The 22,591-nt window shown below is 40.2% G+C and overlaps 1 protein-coding gene across 2 annotated transcripts; it reads right to left on the bottom strand.

The window, feature by feature from the left end:
* Positions 1-454: 454 nt before the first annotated feature.
* On the bottom strand, positions 455-14,782 carry LOC111847066 (divergent protein kinase domain 1B-like). 2 transcript variants are annotated; one of them, XM_023817926.2, is made up of 5 exons: positions 14,100-14,782; positions 9,740-9,871; positions 6,836-6,943; positions 5,526-5,702; positions 455-5,314 (listed from the first exon to the last, which is right to left on the bottom strand). In XM_023817926.2, exons 1-5 carry the CDS (start codon positions 14,160-14,162, stop codon positions 4,502-4,504), a joined length of 1,293 nt encoding a protein of 430 aa, XP_023673694.1. In that variant the 5' UTR covers positions 14,163-14,782; the 3' UTR covers positions 455-4,501. The 2 variants fall into 2 exon arrangements, with proteins under 2 accessions (XP_023673694.1, XP_023673695.1); XM_023817927.2 differs by lacking the exons at positions 9,740-9,871; positions 14,100-14,782 and adding an exon at positions 7,245-7,791.
* Positions 14,783-22,591: the final 7,809 nt, after the last annotated feature.

Raw genomic sequence — 22,591 nt, forward strand, 5'->3', positions numbered from 1 at the left:
AGCATGCGACAGCACTGGGGGACAGGTTTGTGTATGTATTGTTCTAACAATGTTGACCAATGCCTTTAGATCTTGTGTACATTTTCCAAGGAAATAAGTACCCCCCCCCCCCCCCCCCCCCATGTAAACTAAGTTATAAGTTTGGTATTTATTGTTGCATTAAAACAGTGTAGTGTTGTATTTGCATTAGCCTTGTCTCTTAACTTGTTACAGTCGAACCCGGTTATGTCGCCGGCCTGGGGGTTGGCAAAAAGCGTCGAGATAACCGAAAACCAATATGGCAGCAATATATTAACATGTGCTTGAAATTTATTTATGTTGGTGTTGGCATTGCCACGATTTGTTTGACGCGATCGACATGCTATAAATATGTACATACATGTTGGCTAACAAAAGGCATATGTGCACCAACTAACAGCAGAGATTTACCAGTATACAATAAAAACCACCGTCGTTTCTCGATACAAACCTTTAATTATATTCTCCAACATTGCAAACACAAAGAGCGCTCACAAAAAACCTGCGGGGTGTACTGTAGTTCGTTTTTACAAAAAGCTAACCAGTGTCAAAATTAAATTCACAAGTCATTTCGCTCTGATAGCTCTGAAAAGTATCATACACGTGGTTACTATGGTTTCTTTACAAAGTCTAAAATGCTTTGTTGCTTTTGCCTTTAACAGTCTGCTTGAAAACAAATGCTTCCATATTATTTATGCTGTCTAAAAAAAGTTTTACCTGGATCGCATTTCACCGCTGCTGCGTTCAGCAAATTACCATGCGAATGCGATTTGAATACGCGCTGTTTAGCACTTGTGATACATTTTTAAAAGCCGGTGAATAGTCACGGGGATCGAGATAACCGATGTTAAGTGGCGATTTTGGCCCTCTTTTGTGCTCGAGATATTAGGGTTCGGCGACAAAAAAGAATCGACATAACCAATGAGAAAATGCTAAGACAAAGGGAATTTGGCGGTTCCACTTCAAAAACGTTGACTTAATAGGGTTGGCGAGTTAACCGAGGACGAGATAAATGGGTTCGACTGTATATGGAAATGTAAATACAAGACTAAGACATTTAACGTACAAATATCCTGTAAAGCTAACAGTGCCTTGAACTTCATTTGGGAACACAATTTCAATATTATGCAGTACCCTATGCTTTTAGATTACTACCGCTTAATTGTACAATTATCACTCATGTTTGCATTTCAGTTAAGTCATTTTGCTAGTGTTCCTATTGAATCTGTCAGTTGCACACATCTGTGAAATTTGCATTGCAATGCAAATTTGTAGGGCTGCCACAAACAACTTTTCAGTGGCTTTATCGACTATTTTATAGATTAAATCGACCAATCTATATTTTCTTCCAGGAAATAGACCATTTAATTTGTAATAAAATTATTACAGGGCTTCACATAATGGATGACAGATTTTCGGCACTATACAGATATTATTTTCGCCAACAATTCAATAAGCAATTTGGTAGTATGCTTAAAATATTAATGAGGTGCTTATTGTGATGCCCAAAACTTGGTAATCTGTATAAATTCGGCATATCATGTTTATTAAATTCGGTTGGCTTAGCAACCACAATATCTTTTAAAAGATGAGAAATTGGAATAAATAAGCTGGTGTGGCACAACTTTTTGCTGATTTAAAATCCGACTTTTTTTTTGGTAAATAGTTTTTATTTCACAAATTTTCTTATGTAGTGTCCATTTTCCTTCCAGTTTTAGTTTACGATAGTAACACTGGTCCCAACAAGCCCAATGTGCACAAACACACTGGCATCGTCAGTCCACGTAGAATAAGCCTAGATTTCAGCCTAAACATGTTCTCAAACACTTATTCAATAGAGATTCTAAGGTGGCAGGCTGACAACTTTATGGCTTTAATAATGAGTGCATTTAGTACCTACAAGGACAAAACATATTAAAATTTCTCCGTACTAGGGGTGCAATGATTATTCAACATTGTTGACAAAAATCGACAATAAAAATAGTCGCCAAATCTTATTGTCGATTGTTGACGTATTTTTAAACGGAGTGAGACGTTTTCCTTCCTTTCTACCTGTATAATGCTACCGCTTTCCAATAGACTGCACCAATACACCACACTGGTGAGATTCGCTCTTGCGCAATAGCATTCAGCGACAGGTAGAATAACGGCGGCCACAAATCGAGCATCATTGTGTATTAAACGCTCTAAAATCTGGGACACATGGATTAAAGTTTTCGGTCGCTATGACGGATTTCCGTCAACTGAGTGCACTAAAGGTTAATGAGATTTATGTAAATCCAAAGGAAAAAAATGGGTGGACTGGAAAGGCTGTATTTAAATCGTAATTAAACAAAATAATTATTCTTCCTAAAAATAAACATTATGGTTTCGGCAGTTCGCTTAAACATTGACGGCTGCGGAGTAGCCTACAGCCTGCAAGCTATTTCCCGACGTGTGTTTAAGATGCCAGACTTCATAGTAAGGAGAAAATAATTCCCCAGCATTTAGTCTCACATCAGTCTCAAAGGCTTTTAATGTCCCAAAACAAAGACAAGATCTGCAAAAGGGTGAATGGCACCGGCTTCCTGTTGCCTGGCGTATCCAATAATAATAATAGTAACAATAATGATATTTTATTAATAATTGGGCTTAATAATAGGCTGTAGTATATTTTACATTTTCAAAAAAGATCGGAATAGAACGTATTTATGTTTGGAAGTCAGTGGTGTGTCATGAAGTGTCTCATTCACTAATAGTAGCTAAAAAAGGTCTGAAAACAGTGGAGAAAACCCATTGCTTAAATAGATAAAGAAGCCAAAACTCTGAAGCTCAAGATTCAGGACCGTGGCTCCGATGTCGCAAGTGCTGCAAGAGCTTATGCTCCGTTAAAAATAAATAACAGCAGTTTTGTAGTCCGTTTTCTTGCTGTTAACATAGGAATGGCAATGGGAAGCTGCTCTAAATTTCCCGTATTTTGGGTCGGGATCGTGGGATTTTTCAGCCTGCTTTAAAATGAGTTTTTATTTATAAACATAGGCTATATAAATAGCTGCTATGACAAGAAATTACCGTGCATTTTAACTATACCGCAAATGAAGTATGAATTAGCATATACAGGTTAAAATGCACGATAATTTCTTGTTATATCAACGTAAATGCACATAAAATACGTCACAGCAATGGATTGCCGCACGTATCGCTTTTAAAGGTGAATGCATACCAGTTATATGCAGCCCTGATTATAACAAAGATTGTATCAGAATTTCGGATCGGTATCGGTGCCGATCCAGACCTATTTGACGGATCGGGTATCGGCCAATGTGTGACCAATCCACATCCTATACTTACTTATTTAGTTTTTGGCAGTCTTTAAAAAGATAGGTCCTATTTTGTGTTAAATCTATTTGCATATTTGCTATTGTACCATGGTGCAGTTGAACACAGAGGATCAGAAATGATTTTGCGATTTGGTGTTCAAGATGCTGGACCATTTTTAAAACTTGCTCCTAAAACTAGGTGAACCAGTATACAGTTTGCAGTGTTCTTCCTTTGAGATGGTGTTTAAAGTTGAATTTGTGGCTTAGATTTAAAAACTGTTAGTGTTTATATGTGGAAACAAGTCATTCTCACAGATGACCTACATTGAATAAATCCACTAACACTGCAGACTTGTTGGATTTCAATTACATATTTTTCTTATGCATTTCACAATAAAATATTGAGAAATAAAACCAACAGGTAGTCTTTTACAAGACATAAACAGTTGCAGTGATACCTTCTCATATCACAAGTGGCAATATGAATTTTCCTTCCACACATTGCATTAATACAGGGACTGAGAATAAAAATGTTCCTATAAAAAGAGATGTTTTACCTTGAGTTCTTTAAAAAGCTTAACAGACACTAATAATTACGAAACTTTGACCAAACACTATTTATAGTAGCATAAAACAATAGCTCAGACTTCTGGTTACTTAAGTGTTGTCATCAAGTGCATTTAACTCATCAAAATTAGATTGTGCACAAAAGGCACATAATAGCATACAAATGTTTTTGTTTTTTTCCCCCCAACTATTTGCAGTAGACCACACCACCACCCTATCCACCAAATAATGCTTTGCCCTTGGTTATTTTGAGGTTCTAGTGGCCTTGTTTTGCTAATTACAGCCTGTGTTACATCTCGACAAGTCATTCACAGACCTGAGAAAAAGTTGTACCAACTATCTATGAATAATGATAACTTGTAAATGATCTGACAGTTTTTTTCATCCTCTGCAACATGCAGGACATAAACATATCCATATGTTATGTGGAATTCAAGCGCAAGTTATTTCTCTTAAGTTTGGCGTAGAAGTATTACTTGGTAATTTAATAGTCAAACAATGCCCCATATCTTAATAGTAAATCCCTGCTTCCTCAATAAAGGAAAGCTGCTAATATGCAGGTGTCAAATATATCCACATCATAAGTCGTCTTTTACCAGTAGTTATTTTTTTCAGCCTCAGGAGTATTTGGTATCAGAGATCTTCTTCCACAAGAGGGTCTTGAGGTTGTTAAGGACAAGCGAATGGTGGACCTCCATCTGACTGGCGAGGCCGCTGAGTGTCACACAGGTGCGTAGCTGCTTCTCTAGGTCCACACGCAGATCTGAAGGAGAACCAAACAGCAGGTAGTCCTGTAGCAACCTGCACACCTTGGCCAGGTTAGGCTGCACCACCTCAGTGTTGCACTGCTTGACCAGCTTGTCGCAGGTGGCAGTGCAGTCCTTGCCATAGGTGCAGTCCGTGTTTGACTCGCAGTGGCGACCCTTCAGGAAGTTCCGTACTGCCACCTCAGATGCCACGTGACGCAGGTCTGCCATCTTACAATCATACTTCCCATTATAGCCCACCTGCCACGGACTCGCGTTACACATGAAGAAGCTGCCATAAGAGCCATGGAAGATCTCCTCTACAAACTCCAGGAGCCCGATTGTAATTCGAGCTCGCCGGGGCCAGGCTGGGGCTAGCCATTGGTTTATAGTAGTACTTAGGACTGTGGGAACCAGTGGCTGCAGGTAAGGAGGAATCTCCAACTTGTAGAGGGCACTGTGGCCCACCTGTTCTGTGACATACAGATCTCCGCAGAAGCCAAGCAGGTTTGGGGTGTGCTCCTTCTCTTGCAAAGCCATCATCAGAAGGAATTCATTGACTTGCAGCAGTGCCCACACAGACTTTGCCTCTGCCAGAGAGACCTTTCCATCCTGATTGACATCAGCTAGGTCCATGATATGACTTACCAAGGTTCCAAGTGAGGAATGGTCCCCGAGATTTCCCTGCAATATTGATGAAAAGATTGAGAAGTCAAACCTGTATTTACACTGTTAGCACTAAATTTGACCAAACTAAATAGCAGTCTTGCATCAGAAAGCAAAACCTTTGACTTTTAAATTACCGAAAATTTAGCATGTTTAACTTTGAATGATCAGGAATAAAATCAATGACATTTGTTTTTACATTTCCTGTGGAAATGATAAGAGAGAGAACCTTGAGGAAATTTTGCAGCATTTCCCGAAACTCATCCATGGAGGTGCCCCTGCTTGGCTTGTTGAAGAGGGCCATCTCCTGTCGAAGCATGGAGTCTGGACTCCCATCCCGCCTCGAGCCATCTTCAAGTCCACACTTTATAACCACTGACTTCTCCTTCCAAACTCCATTGTACACCTGCAAGACAATATGATTCCAGCAAATGATGTTGCCACAGACTAAGAGAATAATGAAATTCTTGTCTCGTGCTTTTGTTGAAGTGATTTTCATGTTCGCTTAATTGCTGATTGGAAAGCAAACTGTAGATTTAACATCCTTGACTCATCAGGGTTAATGCAACAGATTTCCCATATGTGATGGTGTACAACTGAATTAAGCCATGAGGAGCCATGAGAGGCATGTCAAATTGTGCCAGGAGACATTATCTTTAGTGATATAAAACTAGTAGCTAGAGTTCCTGGTGTGGTAGGGGGCAAAGTCCCCTATCAGATAGGGACTAGAGTTCCTGGTGTGGTAGGGGGTAAAGTCCCCTATCAGATAGGGACTAGAGTTCCTTGTGTGGTAGGGGGTAAAGTCCCCTATCAGATAGGGACTAGAGTTCCCTATCAGATAGGGACTATAGTTCCTGATGTGGTAGGGAGTAAAGTCCCCTATCAGATAGGGACTAGAGTTCCTGGTGTGGTAGGGGGTAAAGTCCCCTATCAGATAGGGACTAGAGTTCCTGATGTGGTAGGGAGTAAAGTCCCCTATCAGATAGGGACTAGAGTTCCTGATGTGGTAGGGAGTAAAGTCCCCTATCAGATAGGGACTAGAGTTCCTTGTGTGGTAGGGGGTAAAGTCCCCTATCAGATAGGGACTAGATTTCCTGGTGTGGTAGGGAGTAAAGTTCCCTATCAGATAGGGACTAGAGTTCCTTGTGTGGTAGGGGGTAAAGTCCCCTATCAGATAGGGACTAGAGTTCCTTGTGTGGTAGGGGGTAAAGTCCCCTATCAGATAGGGACTAGAGTTCCTGGTGTGGTAGGGAGTAAAGTCCCCTATCAGATAGGGACTAGAGTTCCTTGTGTGGTAGGGGGTAAAGTCCCCTATCAGATAGGGACTAGAGTTCCTGGTGTGGTAGGGGGTAAAGTTCCCTACCAAGAATGTGGGTGGTTAATGTCCTGTGTCTTATTTATTATTATTATTATTATTATTATTACATCTTTCTGTGCTTATTGTTATTTCTAGTATGCCTATTTTAATTATTTTTACTTTTAAATGTCTATGAGGCATTTTGTAAAGCCTGTGATTAAAGCAGTGCTTCCATGGGATACCTGATGAGTAGGCGAGGAGGACAAGCAGTGCTGCAGTTTCAGAGTGCGCTTTTCACACAGAGGCTTGCAGGATGATCCAGAGATAATGCCCCTCTTGTAATGATCACACTGGAGCAAAGAGAATGAACAAAGGAAGCAGAGCCAGATCAACCCCAATATCCTCAGTAAGAAGCCCAAAACCTAAAAGCATTATAAATGGGATTAGTTCTGGGAAACCCCCAAATCTAGTTTTTCAATGTATTCAATTAAACCATGTACAACAGAATATCTTTATTGTCATTTTATATCTACAACAAAACTGTACACTGGGTAATGAAGAGCGTAATGACTATCATTTAAACCCAATTAAATAAGCGTCCTCCCCCATTCAGGAGCTGGTTGTGAGTACACTGTGTATTACAATAGCTACCCATGTTCCCGTCATTCATGCTGATCTGGGTCACTGGGGCTGGGAACCCATTCCAGGCAGTATAGGGCACAGGGCAGGAGATCACGCTGGAGGGAATGCCGTGTTATATGAGAACAGCACACCCAAAACACACAAGGAAAAGTATGTCTGGTACCTATGGCATTTTAGAAAACAGAAAAAGTCATTTAGAATAGAAGAATTTATTAGGCTCTGGGTATACACCCTACAGTTATTTGGACGCCACAAAAAACTCAGTAATGTGGTCATATTCCATAAAAATCCAGTGTGTGCCTTTCAATGTACAGAGCCACCAGTCCAGAACACAGGCTGAATAACAATGAGGTATCAATCAATCTGGGAACCAGCCCAGTGCAGAAAATGTATGCCTTCTATTTAACCCTGATGTCAGATGCATTATTGATTATGCATTATTGATTATTGATTGGGCCACACTGACACACTGAATGCAAATTAAAGTGTCTGAAGAAACACTGGGATAGCAGGCAAATTGCACATAGTCAAAGCATTCAAAGCCCCACATCTAAAGCTGTGAGGCTGCAGCCACTGTGCAGTACCTTTCCACAGTATAGCTTATCTGAGTACAGTCTACCAGATTTAATAATTAATCTTAGAGAACCTAAAATGTATGAAGTATCAGCCAAAAATTACACAGTTTCAGCATGAATGTACAACATACTATTTTTAACTAGACCCCATGGAGAACAGAATATATTTCAGAACTTTTTTCCTTTAGCACAATACATTATTTAATTATTATATATTATATCATTACTATGAAGTAAGATCTCTTTTTCCACATTGACTGTAAGTATTGTTTTACTTTAGTGATATCTTGTAGCATTAGCCTGAGTATATGAAAGCCATGTTCTGCAGCTGTCCTACTACAAAAAAAAAGACAAAAATAACCATCCTCTGAGGATTTTATTTCCAGCTGACAAATGCATTGTCATAGCTGGAGGTCTAATGAACAGACATAGCCGTCCTGTTTCCTGCACCCATATCTTAGGTGGAGTTTTAAGGCCTGTCTTCCTCTCCATCCGATTCCATCCTAATCCATAACATTAATGTAGGGTAACCTGAATGCTAGAACAATTTTGCTGTACTCCTCAGAACACACGTGACAATAAAATTTGAAAATGAAACTTGAGCTGATCCCATTCACAACTGATTTTACTGAGTATGGTGTATTTTAATAGATTAGTCTTATGCATAGATAAATTGAGGCAAATGTGGTGAAAGTAATAAACCAAATCAAATAATTGTTCTAAATATAATATAATGAATGTCAACTTACAATATGTGCAGCTGGTAGGTTTTATGAGATATGCTATTATCTACAGTACTGTGCAAAGGTCTCGGGCAGTCAAAAGAAATGCTTAAAGCTGTTTATCTGGGTAGTAAGTGCACTTCTGCTTGGAACAAAAAAAAGCTTAGTATTAGAATATATGCAAATTAAGAGTAACAATAAAAACTAGTAAGAAATGCTTATGCTCTACAAAAAGTTACTGAAATGTAGTTGGATGGTTAGATGCACACTGCTTCAGGTCCCGAAGCTCTCCTCAGGGGGCACGCCAACCATTCCATGGGATTATTAAATTTCACCACCAGCTCAAACTTAATTTTAAAAAGTCAAAAAGTCAATGAGATATTGATTAGCTATACGAGGGTTAAAGTTAAAGAATACACAGGTGTACTGGATGGTTGCTGCAAATACAGGGTGGACCAGGACAATGCAGGAGTGCAGTCATGGTTTGCTGAGATCATCTGGCTGGTTAGATCTTACCATTAATATCGCTGACCTTGAATCTCAGATGTTTTTGCAGTGAAATATACAGTGAATTATTACAGGTATCCCCCGTTTCCCCAAAGTTTGCTTTACGTCATTTCATCATGGACCATGTATCTAGATACATATTTTATCATCTGAGAGGGAGAGATACACACCTGCATTCATTCACAAATTCTACTCCATTTCTCTAAGTAAGAGTGAACAAGGTTACAAGAAAATGTCATTTTCAGGTACAGGATGTAAAAGATTTTTTAACATTACCTAATAAAGGGTTTTAAACATAATGGTTTGATTAAGTTTTGCATGGACCCAGTCACTCTTTGTGTGTGTGAAAAGCGTTGCATTATGGAGCCTCTGAAGGGATCTGTGCAAAAAAATAAAATGCTCTTACTTTAGCATTCGTGCGACTTGTTTTCACGCGAAAGTAAGAGCATTCTATTTTTAGCACAGGTCACTTCAGGGGCTCCACACTACATAAATGTAACATTCATTAGTTGTGCGTTTTGTATAATGTGGCTTTGCAGGAATCTGCCACATTATAGCAGAAATGGCTGCATTACCTCTGAAGTCCTGTATTTATGTAACACGCACACCTTAGTTCTTTTGGAAACAGCCATTAAGGCCACATGTTGCTTTGCAACTTGGGCAGCATGAGGAAAAGCAGCGGGAGATGGCGGACACTCACGATGACCGCGTGGCAGATGTGTCCACGGCAGAGCTCGGAGTAAGTGGAGTAGTGCATGTAGACCACCCAGCTGCCCACCAGGATGGCCAGCCAGGCCAGGAACAGGTACTTCACCTTGACTGGGAGACGACCCTGCAGAGGATAGTCAAAACGCAGGAGGCCAGAGTTCAGATTGAGCTACAGAGGCATCGTGAGAGAAAAAACGCTGGTTGAGTTTGATTAAAACACAATACAAAATATACACTTCTGCCCTTGCCAAAGTATGGGAGTAAAAATTTTCCATTGTTTCTTAGCAAAGTAAAGTCTCTGTGCCTGTGATAGTTAGACCGCAGGTTCGAGCCCCGCCCTGGCAGAACAGTTACATGTCCATGGGCCCTCAAGCCAAGCCCTGACCCCCAGCTCCAGGGGCGCTGCATGTTAGCTGACCCTGTGCTGTGACCCCCAAGCTATGGAGAGCAAGATGGGTTTGGCGAAGAAAAGCATTCCAGTGTACCTGTACTTATGCAAATATAGGATTTATTTATGTTTATTATTTATATTTTAATAATCTAATATCAGACACCATTCTCAAATTTCATTTATCAGCAGTGCTACTTGGATAAGCACATTTCAAAAAAAGGACAGATATTATTTTTATTGCTCATATTATCATACTGTGAAATAATATAGAGAATGTTTGTGGAAGCTACTTCATGTGATTAGATGCAAAGGAGGTGTGCTGTCCTCTGCCCAGCGGTTCAGCTCACAATCAGCATTAAAGTGGGGTGCAGGCTAAGGTTTTCATATGGATATGTTCTTTATTTGTGTGGCTCCATATCAGCTCTGAGCTTAAGGTGAAACTGATGAAATATCCTGTACATTTAGTAATGCAGAAGCTGGGATGCTCCTCTGGGTTACATGCTGAGACATCCTCAATAGAGCTGATTAGCAGCTGATAAGACTGTATATCCAGTTCAAATATTTCAGAAGCCCATCCATGTATTTTTCTGTAACCGCTTGTCCTGTTTAGCATCAAGAGTCTATGGGCACCAACCCATCACTGGGCACCCTTACCATTCACTCTACAATTCACTGTACAATTCACTATACACATGCATACCTACGGGCAGTTTGGTAACTCAAATTAACCTCAGCATGTTTTGGCACTGTGGGGGGAAACCGGAGAACCCAGAGGAAACCCCATGACGACATGGTGAACACATGCAAATTCCACGCACATGGGGCCATGGGGGAGACTCGAACCCTAGTCTCAGAGGTGTGAAAACTTTGATAAAGAACATGGGCTAAACCAGGTACAGGTGGGAACCATTACAATTAATTAAAGGCACAGTAAGGAATAGGTGAGGGTCGTAAACAATTTACAAACACTAAAGACTCTAGGAAATGGCACATGACGGCAAAAAACAGGAAAACGACAAACAGGACAGCGTGGACTGATCCCAACACTCTGATACAAGCCATTCATTTTCCCACCCAGAGGTAACCTTGTGATACCTGACTCCCGGCTAGCACTGCGTAATGTGATCCTGAAGAAATCACAGTCCCATGACCTTTCTTGTAATTAATTTTGAAGAAAGTGAACATTTATAAGCAGCCACTGTACTGATAGTAGTAATGGTAGGCCAAAGATGTATATAAAACACTAGAAGTAGACAATATCTACTCAGAATAATATCAACGGGTGCTGATCCCATAAAACATATAAAACTTTTTATCAGGCATATTTCTGACCTGTTATCTTATTAGCACATATTTACATTAAGACCCATAAGAGTACATGATTATGATGAATATCAGCATTACAGTAAATTCAGTATCATCTGTCTCAGGATCTCAGATACTAATTGGACCAGGTACTACTGAACTCCTGTGGATATCACTAAGAAAAAACACATGAGGTAAAAATAGAAATTTCTATATGGATTTGGAAACCGTCAGTTGGGGGATTTATAAAGCATGGCCTCATGTTTCTTATAATCCTTACCCAAAGCTCAAATGTCTTCAAGAAGCAGATACAACCATTTGGTGCTTAATGTCACTGTAAAGTTCTCCTGCTGATCGATTCGCATTTATACTCATGATCAACTGCACATTTAATAAATGCTACTTTAAGTAAAACATTAACACAAGCTGAAAAATGTCAGAGGCTGATGTGATTCTCTTAAATGGCGTCGACAGAAGCAGACCTTTGCTGAGTACATCCCCAGCTTCTCGATTGCGACTGGAAGCAGTTACACCATATGAACACATGCACAGTTCTAATATGAAAAATAACATGAGGATAATCAAACTGTTCCCTTTCAAGCCATTGCTTGTACATGTTTGGGGCCTGTTGCATATTACTGAGTCACACCCAGCACACCAAGGCTACTTTTCAGTTAGCCCGTTGCTGAGGCATCCAAGCTTGTTGACATCAGTTGGGGGATTTATAAAGCAGCACAGAGAAATGCGTGCAGCAGTGTGTTTTCAAAATGCACCTGCAACACAGTGCACCAGTGGGAACATCAAACATTGCTTTCTATGCGATGCATGATGTTCTAGTGAATGTTCTAGTGTTGATGAAATCGAGCCCTTAGACTCCGGTAGCTGTGTTTGCTTATTAATGTCCAGGGACCTCCAGTCAATGCAACAGCGGATTCTTGTGCTAACTGTTCAGCTTTATGTCTTTTCAACACTGTACAAGTCATTGATTCTGTACATCTTAACGGCAGAGAGTTCGTTGATGGGTCTTTGCTGGCCATGTGAATCATTTGAGTTCCCCATGGTACAACAATGTTAATAGGACACCAGTCTACTACTCTCCAATTAGTGATGGCATTTGTTACATTAGCCGAAGTCGCTTTACGGATGGATCCTCCTCGCTTGTCTTCCTCAAGTATGGATTTTCCAGTTTGACCAGTCTTCAGGCTGACATCAGTAGCAAATGTGTGCTTTGCATTCAGTGTTATCTGAAGCTTGTGGTGCTGCAGTGATAAGACAGTTCATCACTTTAGTAACTACAGTCAACTTTATCCAAAGATCCATTTAAGGCAAGATATTGCATCCATTGAATCAAGGTAAGTAGGTTTCTGCTTGCCCATTTTTATCACAAACATGACTTTAAGGTTATCAGTTATGCATGCCTGCATACATTGTATTTGTGGAAGGAAAAAAGATGTGCAATTGATGGACAAAAGATTGGCTCAGTGGGCTAAGCCTGTGTGCCTGTAATCAGAAGGTCGCCGGTTTAAACACAGCTTCAGCACATCTGCAAGTCCTTGAGCAAGGCCCTTAACCCCCAGCTCCCTGGGCGCCGCTACGGGTGGCTGCCCGTTGCAGACAACTTACTCTACAAAGAGCAAGTTGAGGGAGGCATAAAGACAACTTCACCACGGGGATCAATAAAGCATGTATTATTATTAAACTGCATTATGTTTAACACATTAAGGATTTTTGACTAATTGCAGGGATTAACGTGCTGGTTTTGGCAGCCCTACTTTAATGTAAACAAAAACTTGATGGTTCTGATGTGCATGTGTGTTATTTTTCAAACTTTAAATTGAAACTCCGAAGGTAAAAGATTTTCCTGAACGTTGACATTGTCAAAGCTTAGAAACGGGGTTCCTTTCAAGCAGGGACAAAGATCATTCCTAATAAATATGATACACATAAAAAAAAGATGACTGCATCTGATTCTGTCTGCTAGAACTAGCATGATCAAAGTAGAATGAACAATGAAATTGCTCATGTGCAAAACATATTCAAATATGGCATTCAAATTAACCAAACAGCACCACAAAATCATTAAAATGAGGCTCCTCACATTGCACATGGTATAGCATCAAACATGAGTTGAAACTTCTGATGTGATTCAAACATCACAGTTACCGAAAACCATAAAACTGCAATCCAGATTGCCAGCTTGCACCTTGATCATAAGGATCGGACACTAGAACAGATCAAAAGACATCTCTGCTGCACGTACTGTTCTGTTTAGTGCCAACAATGAGTGCCCGTGGAATAGCTGAGCTTACAGTGGGTCAACTGAGTAAAATCTTATTTTATTGTTTATAGATTTAAATATTATATTATATTCATTTTGCCATATGCAAAGGACGCAACAGTGAAGTGAGTCACGACAACTTAATTCATTATGTGGGATTTCATATCTGTAGAGATAAAAGAACAACTCAAACCAATCTGTTTAGATGGGTAAACTCAAGGTGACAGACTTTCGTCTGTCATCATAAAAATCCGCAGTTACAATGCTATTTAATGTTTTTTTTAAACTACATTAAATGACTAATAGCTTGGTGTGTTGTAGTTATGTGAAAACGATAGACATAAGGACTACATTCGGAGGAAATATAAAGGTCCTTACCTGTACGCCTTTGGACAAGGGGCAGAAAAGCACCAGATGCACTAGTCTTCGTAAACTGCTCATTGTATGGGGTCCTGAACACACGACGCACTCGGAGATGCAGATGACTGGCACATCATCGTGCCCTCGTTGCTAACGAGTCACGCCTCGACAAGCTGCCCTCGCACAGCATCTTTTACTGCTGTAACCCAATTCATTCAAGGCGCTGACCTAAATGCGGCCAGCAATACGAATTTAAAGTCGTCTTAACTCGACTTACTGCGAACCGGCGAAAAACACGAAAAGCATCACGTCAGACAGACACTTCAGCGGGTCGTGGAGACAGCATTCCCTGGCACCCAGCTAAAGAAGGCATGCACTCCACTATATCTCTGGCAAAAGTCGCATTTAAGATTAATACACTATAGACGCCCAAAGAAACAAAAAAATCCTTATCTCGTAGCAACGAAAGTGAAATGCAAATATTATTTTAGAGTTACGAAATATAAACAGATGCCTCTGCAGAGAATAATGTTGCAACCACACTGGTTCTCACTGGCTTTTTAAAGCATGTGTGATAATGTTTCCGGCGCGCTGTGCATATGCACAGTACGGTCCCGGGCATAGAGTGATATAGCTACCACAATAGTCACAGCACCGAGATGGTACAAACCACGGTAATGCAGAGACTGCGCTTCAGAGAAGGGGGCAATCTTTAATTAAAGGGGAAGTGATTTTAGTCCACCGACATTTAACCCCTTGGCAATTCCGGCGGAAGAATCCTCCTGTTCTACTAATTGCGTATGAGTAGGAATTTACCAACATTATATGTGTCGGCAAGATTTCAGAAACCAGCTGTGATTTATCTGCACGTTTGCTGGGGAGCCACAGTGAAGTCCAGTGATGCATTTAAATAATTATTTTGAGATATTTCCAGCTTGAACCAGTCTGGCCATTCTTCTCTGACCTTCAGCAACGTATTTTCTCCCAGAGAGCGGCTGGTCCCTGGATGTTTTTTTTATTTTTTGATCCATTCTCTGTAAACCGTAGAGATGATTGTGTGTGAAAATCCCAGTAGATCAGTAGTTTCTGAAATACTCATACCAGTCTGTCTGGCATCAACACTCCTGCAACGTTCAAAGTCACTTAAATCACTTTTCTCCCCCATTTTAGTGTTTAGTGTGATGATGAACTGAAGCTCCTGACCTGTATCTGAGCACTTATGTAAGTCGCTCTGGCTAAGGGCGTCTGCCAAAGGCAGTAAATGTAAATGTATCTGCGTGTTATGCCTTCTACACACATGCACCATAATCATATATATAATATAATATAATATATATGCATGTGTATGTATGTAAATATATATACTGTATACACATATGATTATGGTTGCTACAGATCTTTTATCCATCCATCCATCCATCCATCCATTCTCCATAAACATTTACCCAGTACATGGTCTTACCCCTGCAGGTCTGAGACCCCATTCGCAGGATGCTGGTCTATCACAGGCTGATAAGAATACCGATTTATACATGCCATGCCATTTAAACTGCATGTCTTTGTAATATCCAGAGAATACCTACTGGGAGGCTGAACTTAATTATTCAAGTACAATTTGCATTTAAAACTATTTACATTTTTGACAGCAGAAATCCACGTTTACATGTTTTAAGATTTATGTAGGCTACCATTAAGTTATCAAATTCACGCTTCCTCATTTTTGCTTTGTCTAAAGACCCTTGTTGCTTAACGTAGAATATAAGATCTGCCACTAGGGGCAGACTTCTGTAAATTAATTGAGCTAGCCAAAATGGCTGAAACAAGTCAGTAAGGAAACTAGTGAAATAAAATGAGAATCAGAAGAAGAGTGTACAGTAACTTCCGAATACCTGAAAAGTGCAATCTGGAAACTGCTTGGATTTTGGCAGTAGTTTTTATTGTGGGGACCTCCTTCCCGTTCAGTAAATAAATAGCATTGTTTTGGAAAATATCATCAAAATACCATATGGCATATACCACAGTATAATACATGGACAGTATGATGGTACAAAATTTTTTATACTGCCCAGGGATAGCTAGACATAGCCTAAAATGAAGACAGCATTGATGGTTTAATGTTTTTTTAAGGTATTTTATGCACAAAAATCTATGCCAGCGTTCTAATGTGAATCGTTTGACAGTTTAATTTCACGCCAGAATATAGACAACTTCTTCTGTTGTTGCTCGTGTTTCTGTCCTATGGGTAGCTAAATAAATGAGACATGTTATAATACATTATTGTGTCCTCGTCATTTTCACCACTTACACGAGCAGACTAGCATTGCAGGTTTTACCTTGCAGGGTAGGTTGCACACAGAAGGCTACTATGCAATCACAGGCTGGGTTTGTAGTATAATTGTATAATTTATATCTTCGAATGAAGAGTCTGTTACATTATAAAAATTCGAATGCCTTTTTAAAAGGAATTTCCCAGCCCGAATACCAACACAAAGACAGGAAGAATGTACCTGAACTAACTGAACCCATGATCTTGCAGGGCTCAGTGCTGTCCACTGATTCATCATGCCTGTCCATGTAGTCGACAGAGAGAAATTGACAGTAATGGTGTTGGGAAATTCTGTCCTGACCAGCTATTCCACATGTCTTGATTTTTCAAAATGTTCTATTGGATTGTCATTGTCTCTGAACATTCTCAGGCTGCTCTCTGAAGTGTCGGTGTGTCCATTCCTGGGTAGCTAAGCCCTGAAACTGTCTGCACCATCAGGGACACTTCTGCTACAGTACTGTTCCTTAAGGTACAAACAAAATTAATATACCCCAAATGGTACTAAAATGTTCCTCAGAGTCCATATCTGTACCTTAAAAGGTACATTAACCTACGGACAGGGTAAAATTGACAGACCCTTGACGTACAGCCTCAGTCACAAGTAATTGTGCCCTGAAAGGTACAATTGGTCCCATTGTTTTCTGCCAGTATGCCCCTGCCTAATCCAGGCTCTCATTGTGAGGAGAAATACAAAGCCTGAACTTTCACAACCGGCTGGACTTCATTATACAGGTAACAGGAAGCTAACCTTCTGCCTTACCCTTGTTAAGTGATCGCCTTTGAAGGTTCACCTTGGGAGCAATTCATTGAAACAAGGAGTGAAATACAATTTTATCCCTCATCACTAACTACTGTCTCATTCTGTTGCTACAAATGTCTGTCTGTCTGTCTGTCTGTCTGTCTGTCTGTCTGTCTGTCTGTCTGTCTGTCTGTCTGTCTGTCTGTCTGTCTGTCTGTCTGTCTGTCTGTCTGTCTGTCTGTCTGTCTGTCTGTCTGTCTGTCTGTCTGTCTGTCTGTCTGTCTGTCTGTCTGTCTGTGAGCAGACTACAATGTTAATTTCTCCTACCTCACTGACCTGGAGCGTAACATAATGAGGCTGTTCAAACTCTCAGTGGTTACAGACTAAGCTGAACACATCACAGCTGCTCATGTGCAGCAAAATCCATTTAGTGCATTTTTCCTAATGTGTTTTCAAAACCATTTATGTTTAACTTTATGTCATTTATTATTTAGAACAGTGTTTCTATATATTCCTACTGCATTTGCTTTTACAATTTTATGACATTATAATAATAATAATAATAATAATGTCCCTAAATAAACTCATACATGCAGTTTACAGTAGTTTTCATTTTGAAATGTTGGTTGGTAATTTTCAAGTAATTGAAAAGAGAAATCATTCTGTATTTCAAAACATCTGAAATAAAGAAAATGGCAGAGATTTAAGTGGAGTAGATTTGCATTTCCTGTGACCACTGATTTGGTAGGCGCTGATCTGTGAATATGTGATCAGTGTCGAAATAAGAACAACTTTCCCCTGACCCACTGAAGCTGATCCGCAAGACGATGATTAATGAGTCACTCCTTTGTCATGAGCAGTGACACGGCTGTTGGCAGTGAGGTGAACTTTCCGCTTGAGGAGTTTTTATTCTTATGGAAAACAGAGACCCTGAAGCCTCAGCAATTCTGCTTGATGTGTCCCTACTTTTCACCTCTTGTTGGTTTGCGCCTACAGTGTCCCCTTTTAAAACCAAACTCCTAGTCCAGACACCATTACTGGGCACTGGGGCCAAATTTAGGGGGGTGGGAACCCTGGGTTAAAGTCATTGTGGGGGCAAACCTGCAGCATAAAGTGCTGCTGTAGCAACCAGAAAAATAATTTGGGGCCCCCTACAGCTACAGCCCCGGTCAGCCCTTGTGTAAGTCTGGGCTGGATGCAGTATCCTCTGGCAGAATCATCCATTAGCCAGCAAACTACCCTGCATGTGTGCAAAGAGGATTTCAGTCTAATATCATAGCAGATCATAATACAAGAGACCTGATAACTGATAAAGAAACTACTACCAAAGAATAACAATTATGCCATGGGCTGCACTGTTATTTGGAGGAGGAAAGTACAGGATCATCAATTAAATAATGTTCCCAATGTCAAATTATTTTCAGCCTTGTTGGGACCCAGTCAATCAAAGTCTGGAAAAGTTGCATAATGATAAAACAAAACACCTGACTGAATATCGTATAACTAATTAGGTTAATTGGCAACAGCTCAGAAAGATGATTGGGTATAAAAAGAGCCCCCCAGGGAAATTTTGATGCCACACAGCGATAAATATGCCCCTATCCAAATCCAAATTGAACATATATTTCTCATACAACAATACTATTTCACAGTTTCAACATTTGATGTATTATCTTTGTTCTGTTTTCAATTAAATATGCGCTTATATGATTGGATTCTGTCTTTATTTTTTAGACAGCATCCCATCCTTTTTGGAAATGGGTTTGTACAGCTAATACACTTTGGGACATTAAGGTTATTCGTGAACGGGAATTCTTACTGAAATTGAGTAATGGAATAAAAAACAAGGAGTAAATGGCAAACAGCCTGCAATTATTACGAGTCCTCTGTTAATACCAAAAATCACAACACAGGTAGTTTGAGAGAATACAGAATAATAATATTAAACAAATAAGTTAAATGTGTTTTTTTAAATATCTCTGCATATTTAATTCACACAGTTCCTAACAGCAAAGTCAAATGTTGCTGATTGGCCCATCAGGCAGGGTTAAATGGTTGGGTCAATATCTCTAACTGCTGTTCCAGGTAATCCTCTTAATGTGACATAAATACAGCTTAGACAGGGAGCACTACCAACAGCACATCCCACAATAACAGAACCAGGACAGGGACACCACAGGGGTGGGGGGTCATTGATACTGTGCTTGGCAGCCTGTATTTTTTGAGTTTGCTAAAACCAGGACTCACCGGCTCAGGTACAGTACAGTGTTCCTGTTAGGTATAATTTTTACTGTGTTGTCTATCCTCTACTATGTCCAAAGTTATCTGTATTTCTTTGGAAACAAAATATTCTTTGAGATCAGCTGATCTCCAGGTGTACTTTACATCCAAGAATAGTATATTTATTATTCATAGAGGTTATGAGGGCACTGGGAATCTGATCATTTTCAGACAGCGCTGATACATTATTCTCTAACAGCAGAAATGCCTGAGTCACCATGGTGACAAACATCCAATTACAGGCGCATCCAGCAGTATCACACTGTTGGTCCCCATTGTCCATTAACAGAACTTCAGGACGCATATGGAAATAGTATTGCAAGAGCAAAAAAGAGGCAGAAACATCCCCATTGTCCATTTATAGAAATTCTGAACGCAGATGCAAGAGCAAAAGAGGAAGCAGAAACAGTGAAACAAAGTCCAAGTCCAAAGTTTTATTTGTCACGTACAGAATTATACTCAGTACAATCTTCAGTGGCATGCGTTACGGCCAGGCTCCAGATAAGATAAGATACGGTAAGATAAGATAAGATAAGGTAAGATAAGGTAAGATAAGGTAAGGTAAGACAAGACAAGACAAGACAAGACAAGACAAGACAAGACAAGACAAGATAAGATAAGATAAGATAACCCTTTATTAGTTCCACAAGTGGGAAATTTGCATTGTCATGGCAGAAAGTGGACAGTACAAGAATATAGCAGCAAAAATTAAAAACAGTAGGATAAAAACTATATGTATATATATTTATGTACAGAGTGGAAATATATAAATATAAATATTTGTACAACATTGTGGAATTGCACTCAAATGAAAGGAAACACTATGGTGTACTGGATGAGTGTGTTTTGTTAGTCTATATGTGTGTGGTCAGCTGCAAGGACTTTGTTATAGAGTCTGACAGCGGATGGAAGGAAAGACCTTCTGAGTCTCTCCTTCCCACATCCTGGATGCTAGAGCCTGCCACTGAAGGAGCTGCTGCCAGAGTCTCCTGCATGGGGTGGGAGATGTTATCCAACAGGGATGGGAGCTTAGCCACCATTCTCCTGTCACTCACAACCTCTACTTGGTCCAGAGGGCATCCTAGAACAGAGCTGACTCTCCGGATCAGCCTGTTCAGTCTCTTCCTGTCCCCAGCAGAGATGCTGCTGCCCCAGCAGACCACACCATAAAAGATGGCTGATGTCACTACAGAGTCATAAAAGGTCCTCAGGAGCGGCCCCTGCACTCCAAAAGACCTAAACCTCCGCAGCAGGTAGGTAGAATGTGAACAGAGGACATACGTATAAAGGGAACATAAGTCTGAAGAGTCATGACATCAGACATTAAACAATAAATGTAACATAACATACACATAACATTATCATAAATCATAAAATGGATGAGATGAACAAGAATGGCCATTCAGTGTCTGAGGTACTGAGGATGGTTTTCTGTCCTGTATAGAAACTGAATTGAAAAACAAATGATTATTTATTTAACTTACTTGCACCTAATGGGATTTTATTGGTGTATGAATTCAGCTTTTTCTAGTCTATTGAATCATACCTTCACAAATCAGATTAGACGTATTTCTAGAGCAGGGGTGCTGTAAGGCGGGTGAAAGTTAGGATGATTCCAAGGGCCCCTGAGTGACAGGGGGCCTAGAAAATTTGGGAAATAACTGGATTGGTCTGGGCTGGGGGGCCCAGTATGATATCCCTTTTGTGTGCCCATATTTTTGTTATGATTGAATCCTGCCCGATCATTGCGTGTCTCTACCAATTGTTTAACTACCCACCATGCGTGTGTCTTATCGTCTGGCATCAGACCTCTCAGTGGTTCCCCATTATGGGTGTCCAGTGGTCGTTGGTGTCTGTGTTAGTCCTTTTACAGCCTAAAATAAAAGAGTGCACTCCTCTTTAAAACCATCTCGACCACTGCCACTGCAATGTCTGGGTCTGCCAAGCGCTACAGTGTGTTGGTTATCGATCACATTTTCCTAGGAAGAAATATAGAGATGCAAGCAAAACAATGTATTAATTTATGCATAAAATGTAACTGGGGTGCAAAATGTACCTAGTCTGGAGTCAGGACTAAAAAACAGGTTCTGAAACTGCCTCTAAGGACCAAGTTCCTGCAGTGTGAACACGACAAAAGTCCCGAAAATGGTTCTGGTTCCTGAAAAAAGTTCCTGCAATGTGAAAGTGTACAAATTTGATGTTTCTGGCCAGACTCCAACTCACGATGGTAAGGTGGCACTATTCTCAGGCGCTTGCTCAGCCCATTCAGTCAGGCAGCGCCTGGGGAGCCGGTGGAAACAAAAGGGATTGATAAAGATGCAAACTAGGGGAGCACAGAACAGGTTTGTCAGTGACCCCAGCTGGCCAAACAGGGAACTGAAAGAAAGAACAGGACAAGATCCGGGTAAGTGACCTAGCACCGCCCAACATGGGTAAAAATCAGAACAAAACAGAAAGAATAGGACTGTGAGACCCTGAGCTTAGCGTAAACCAGCAGGACCAATGAAGAACTCAGGTGATGATGTTGGGCTTTGTGCTTTAGCTGTCAGTAGTTAATTAATTGAATATTAATATTTCAGTTTATTCTTGCATTCTTTTGTGCATGTTTTACTTGAATTTTCTTGGTATTTATAATACATTTACTGTGCATTTTCCTCAACAGTGAGAGCAAAATAATATTCATCATCAAAGGATGTAGAATCTCAGAGGACACTACAAAGTCCCTTAAATAAGTATATAAATGCCTCAGCAAATAAAAGATTCAGATGTGATCTTTGCTAATTAAATTCTAAATAATAATGAATAAATGTATCGTATTGCATCATCACAAGTGTTGCATAAGCCATGAGTTTGAAGTTTTTTCAAAATTTTCAGCACTGAAACAGCGCTGCCTGGAATTACAGCGGTGTAATATTAAAATATTAATAGCGTTCTGGCGCACTCTGGTGGCATTAAGTATTGTTATTATTTTTTAATTAATCTAAGAATTGTTTGCCGTGCAAATGATGACTGTGCGAAAGCATGTGGCTAAATATCAGCTTCTCTGCTGGGGGGGGATGGGGGGTGTCAATCCCAATCCTAGTGTGTGTATGTGTGTATACACACACACACACACACACACACACACACATATATGTATATATATCCTGGGTTCGGTCCCCAGGT

The sequence above is a fragment of the Paramormyrops kingsleyae genome, chromosome 7 (genome assembly GCF_048594095.1).
Source record: "Paramormyrops kingsleyae isolate MSU_618 chromosome 7, PKINGS_0.4, whole genome shotgun sequence".
In the NCBI taxonomy this organism is placed as follows: Eukaryota; Metazoa; Chordata; class Actinopteri; order Osteoglossiformes; family Mormyridae; genus Paramormyrops; species Paramormyrops kingsleyae.

Bases quoted from the DNA above. Each gene is read 5' to 3' on its own strand.
- LOC111847066 (XM_023817926.2), bottom strand. From the start codon at position 14,162: ATGAGCAGTTTACGAAGACTAGTGCATCTGGTGCTTTTCTGCCCCTTG. The intron at 9,872-14,099 runs GTAAGGACCTTT...TATCCTCTGCAG, and splicing joins CCTTGTCCAAAGGCGTACAG to GGTCGTCTCCCAGTCAAGGT. The intron at 5,315-5,525 runs GTTCTCTCTCTT...TCAATATTGCAG, and splicing joins TGCTGCAAAATTTCCTCAAG to GGAAATCTCGGGGACCATTC.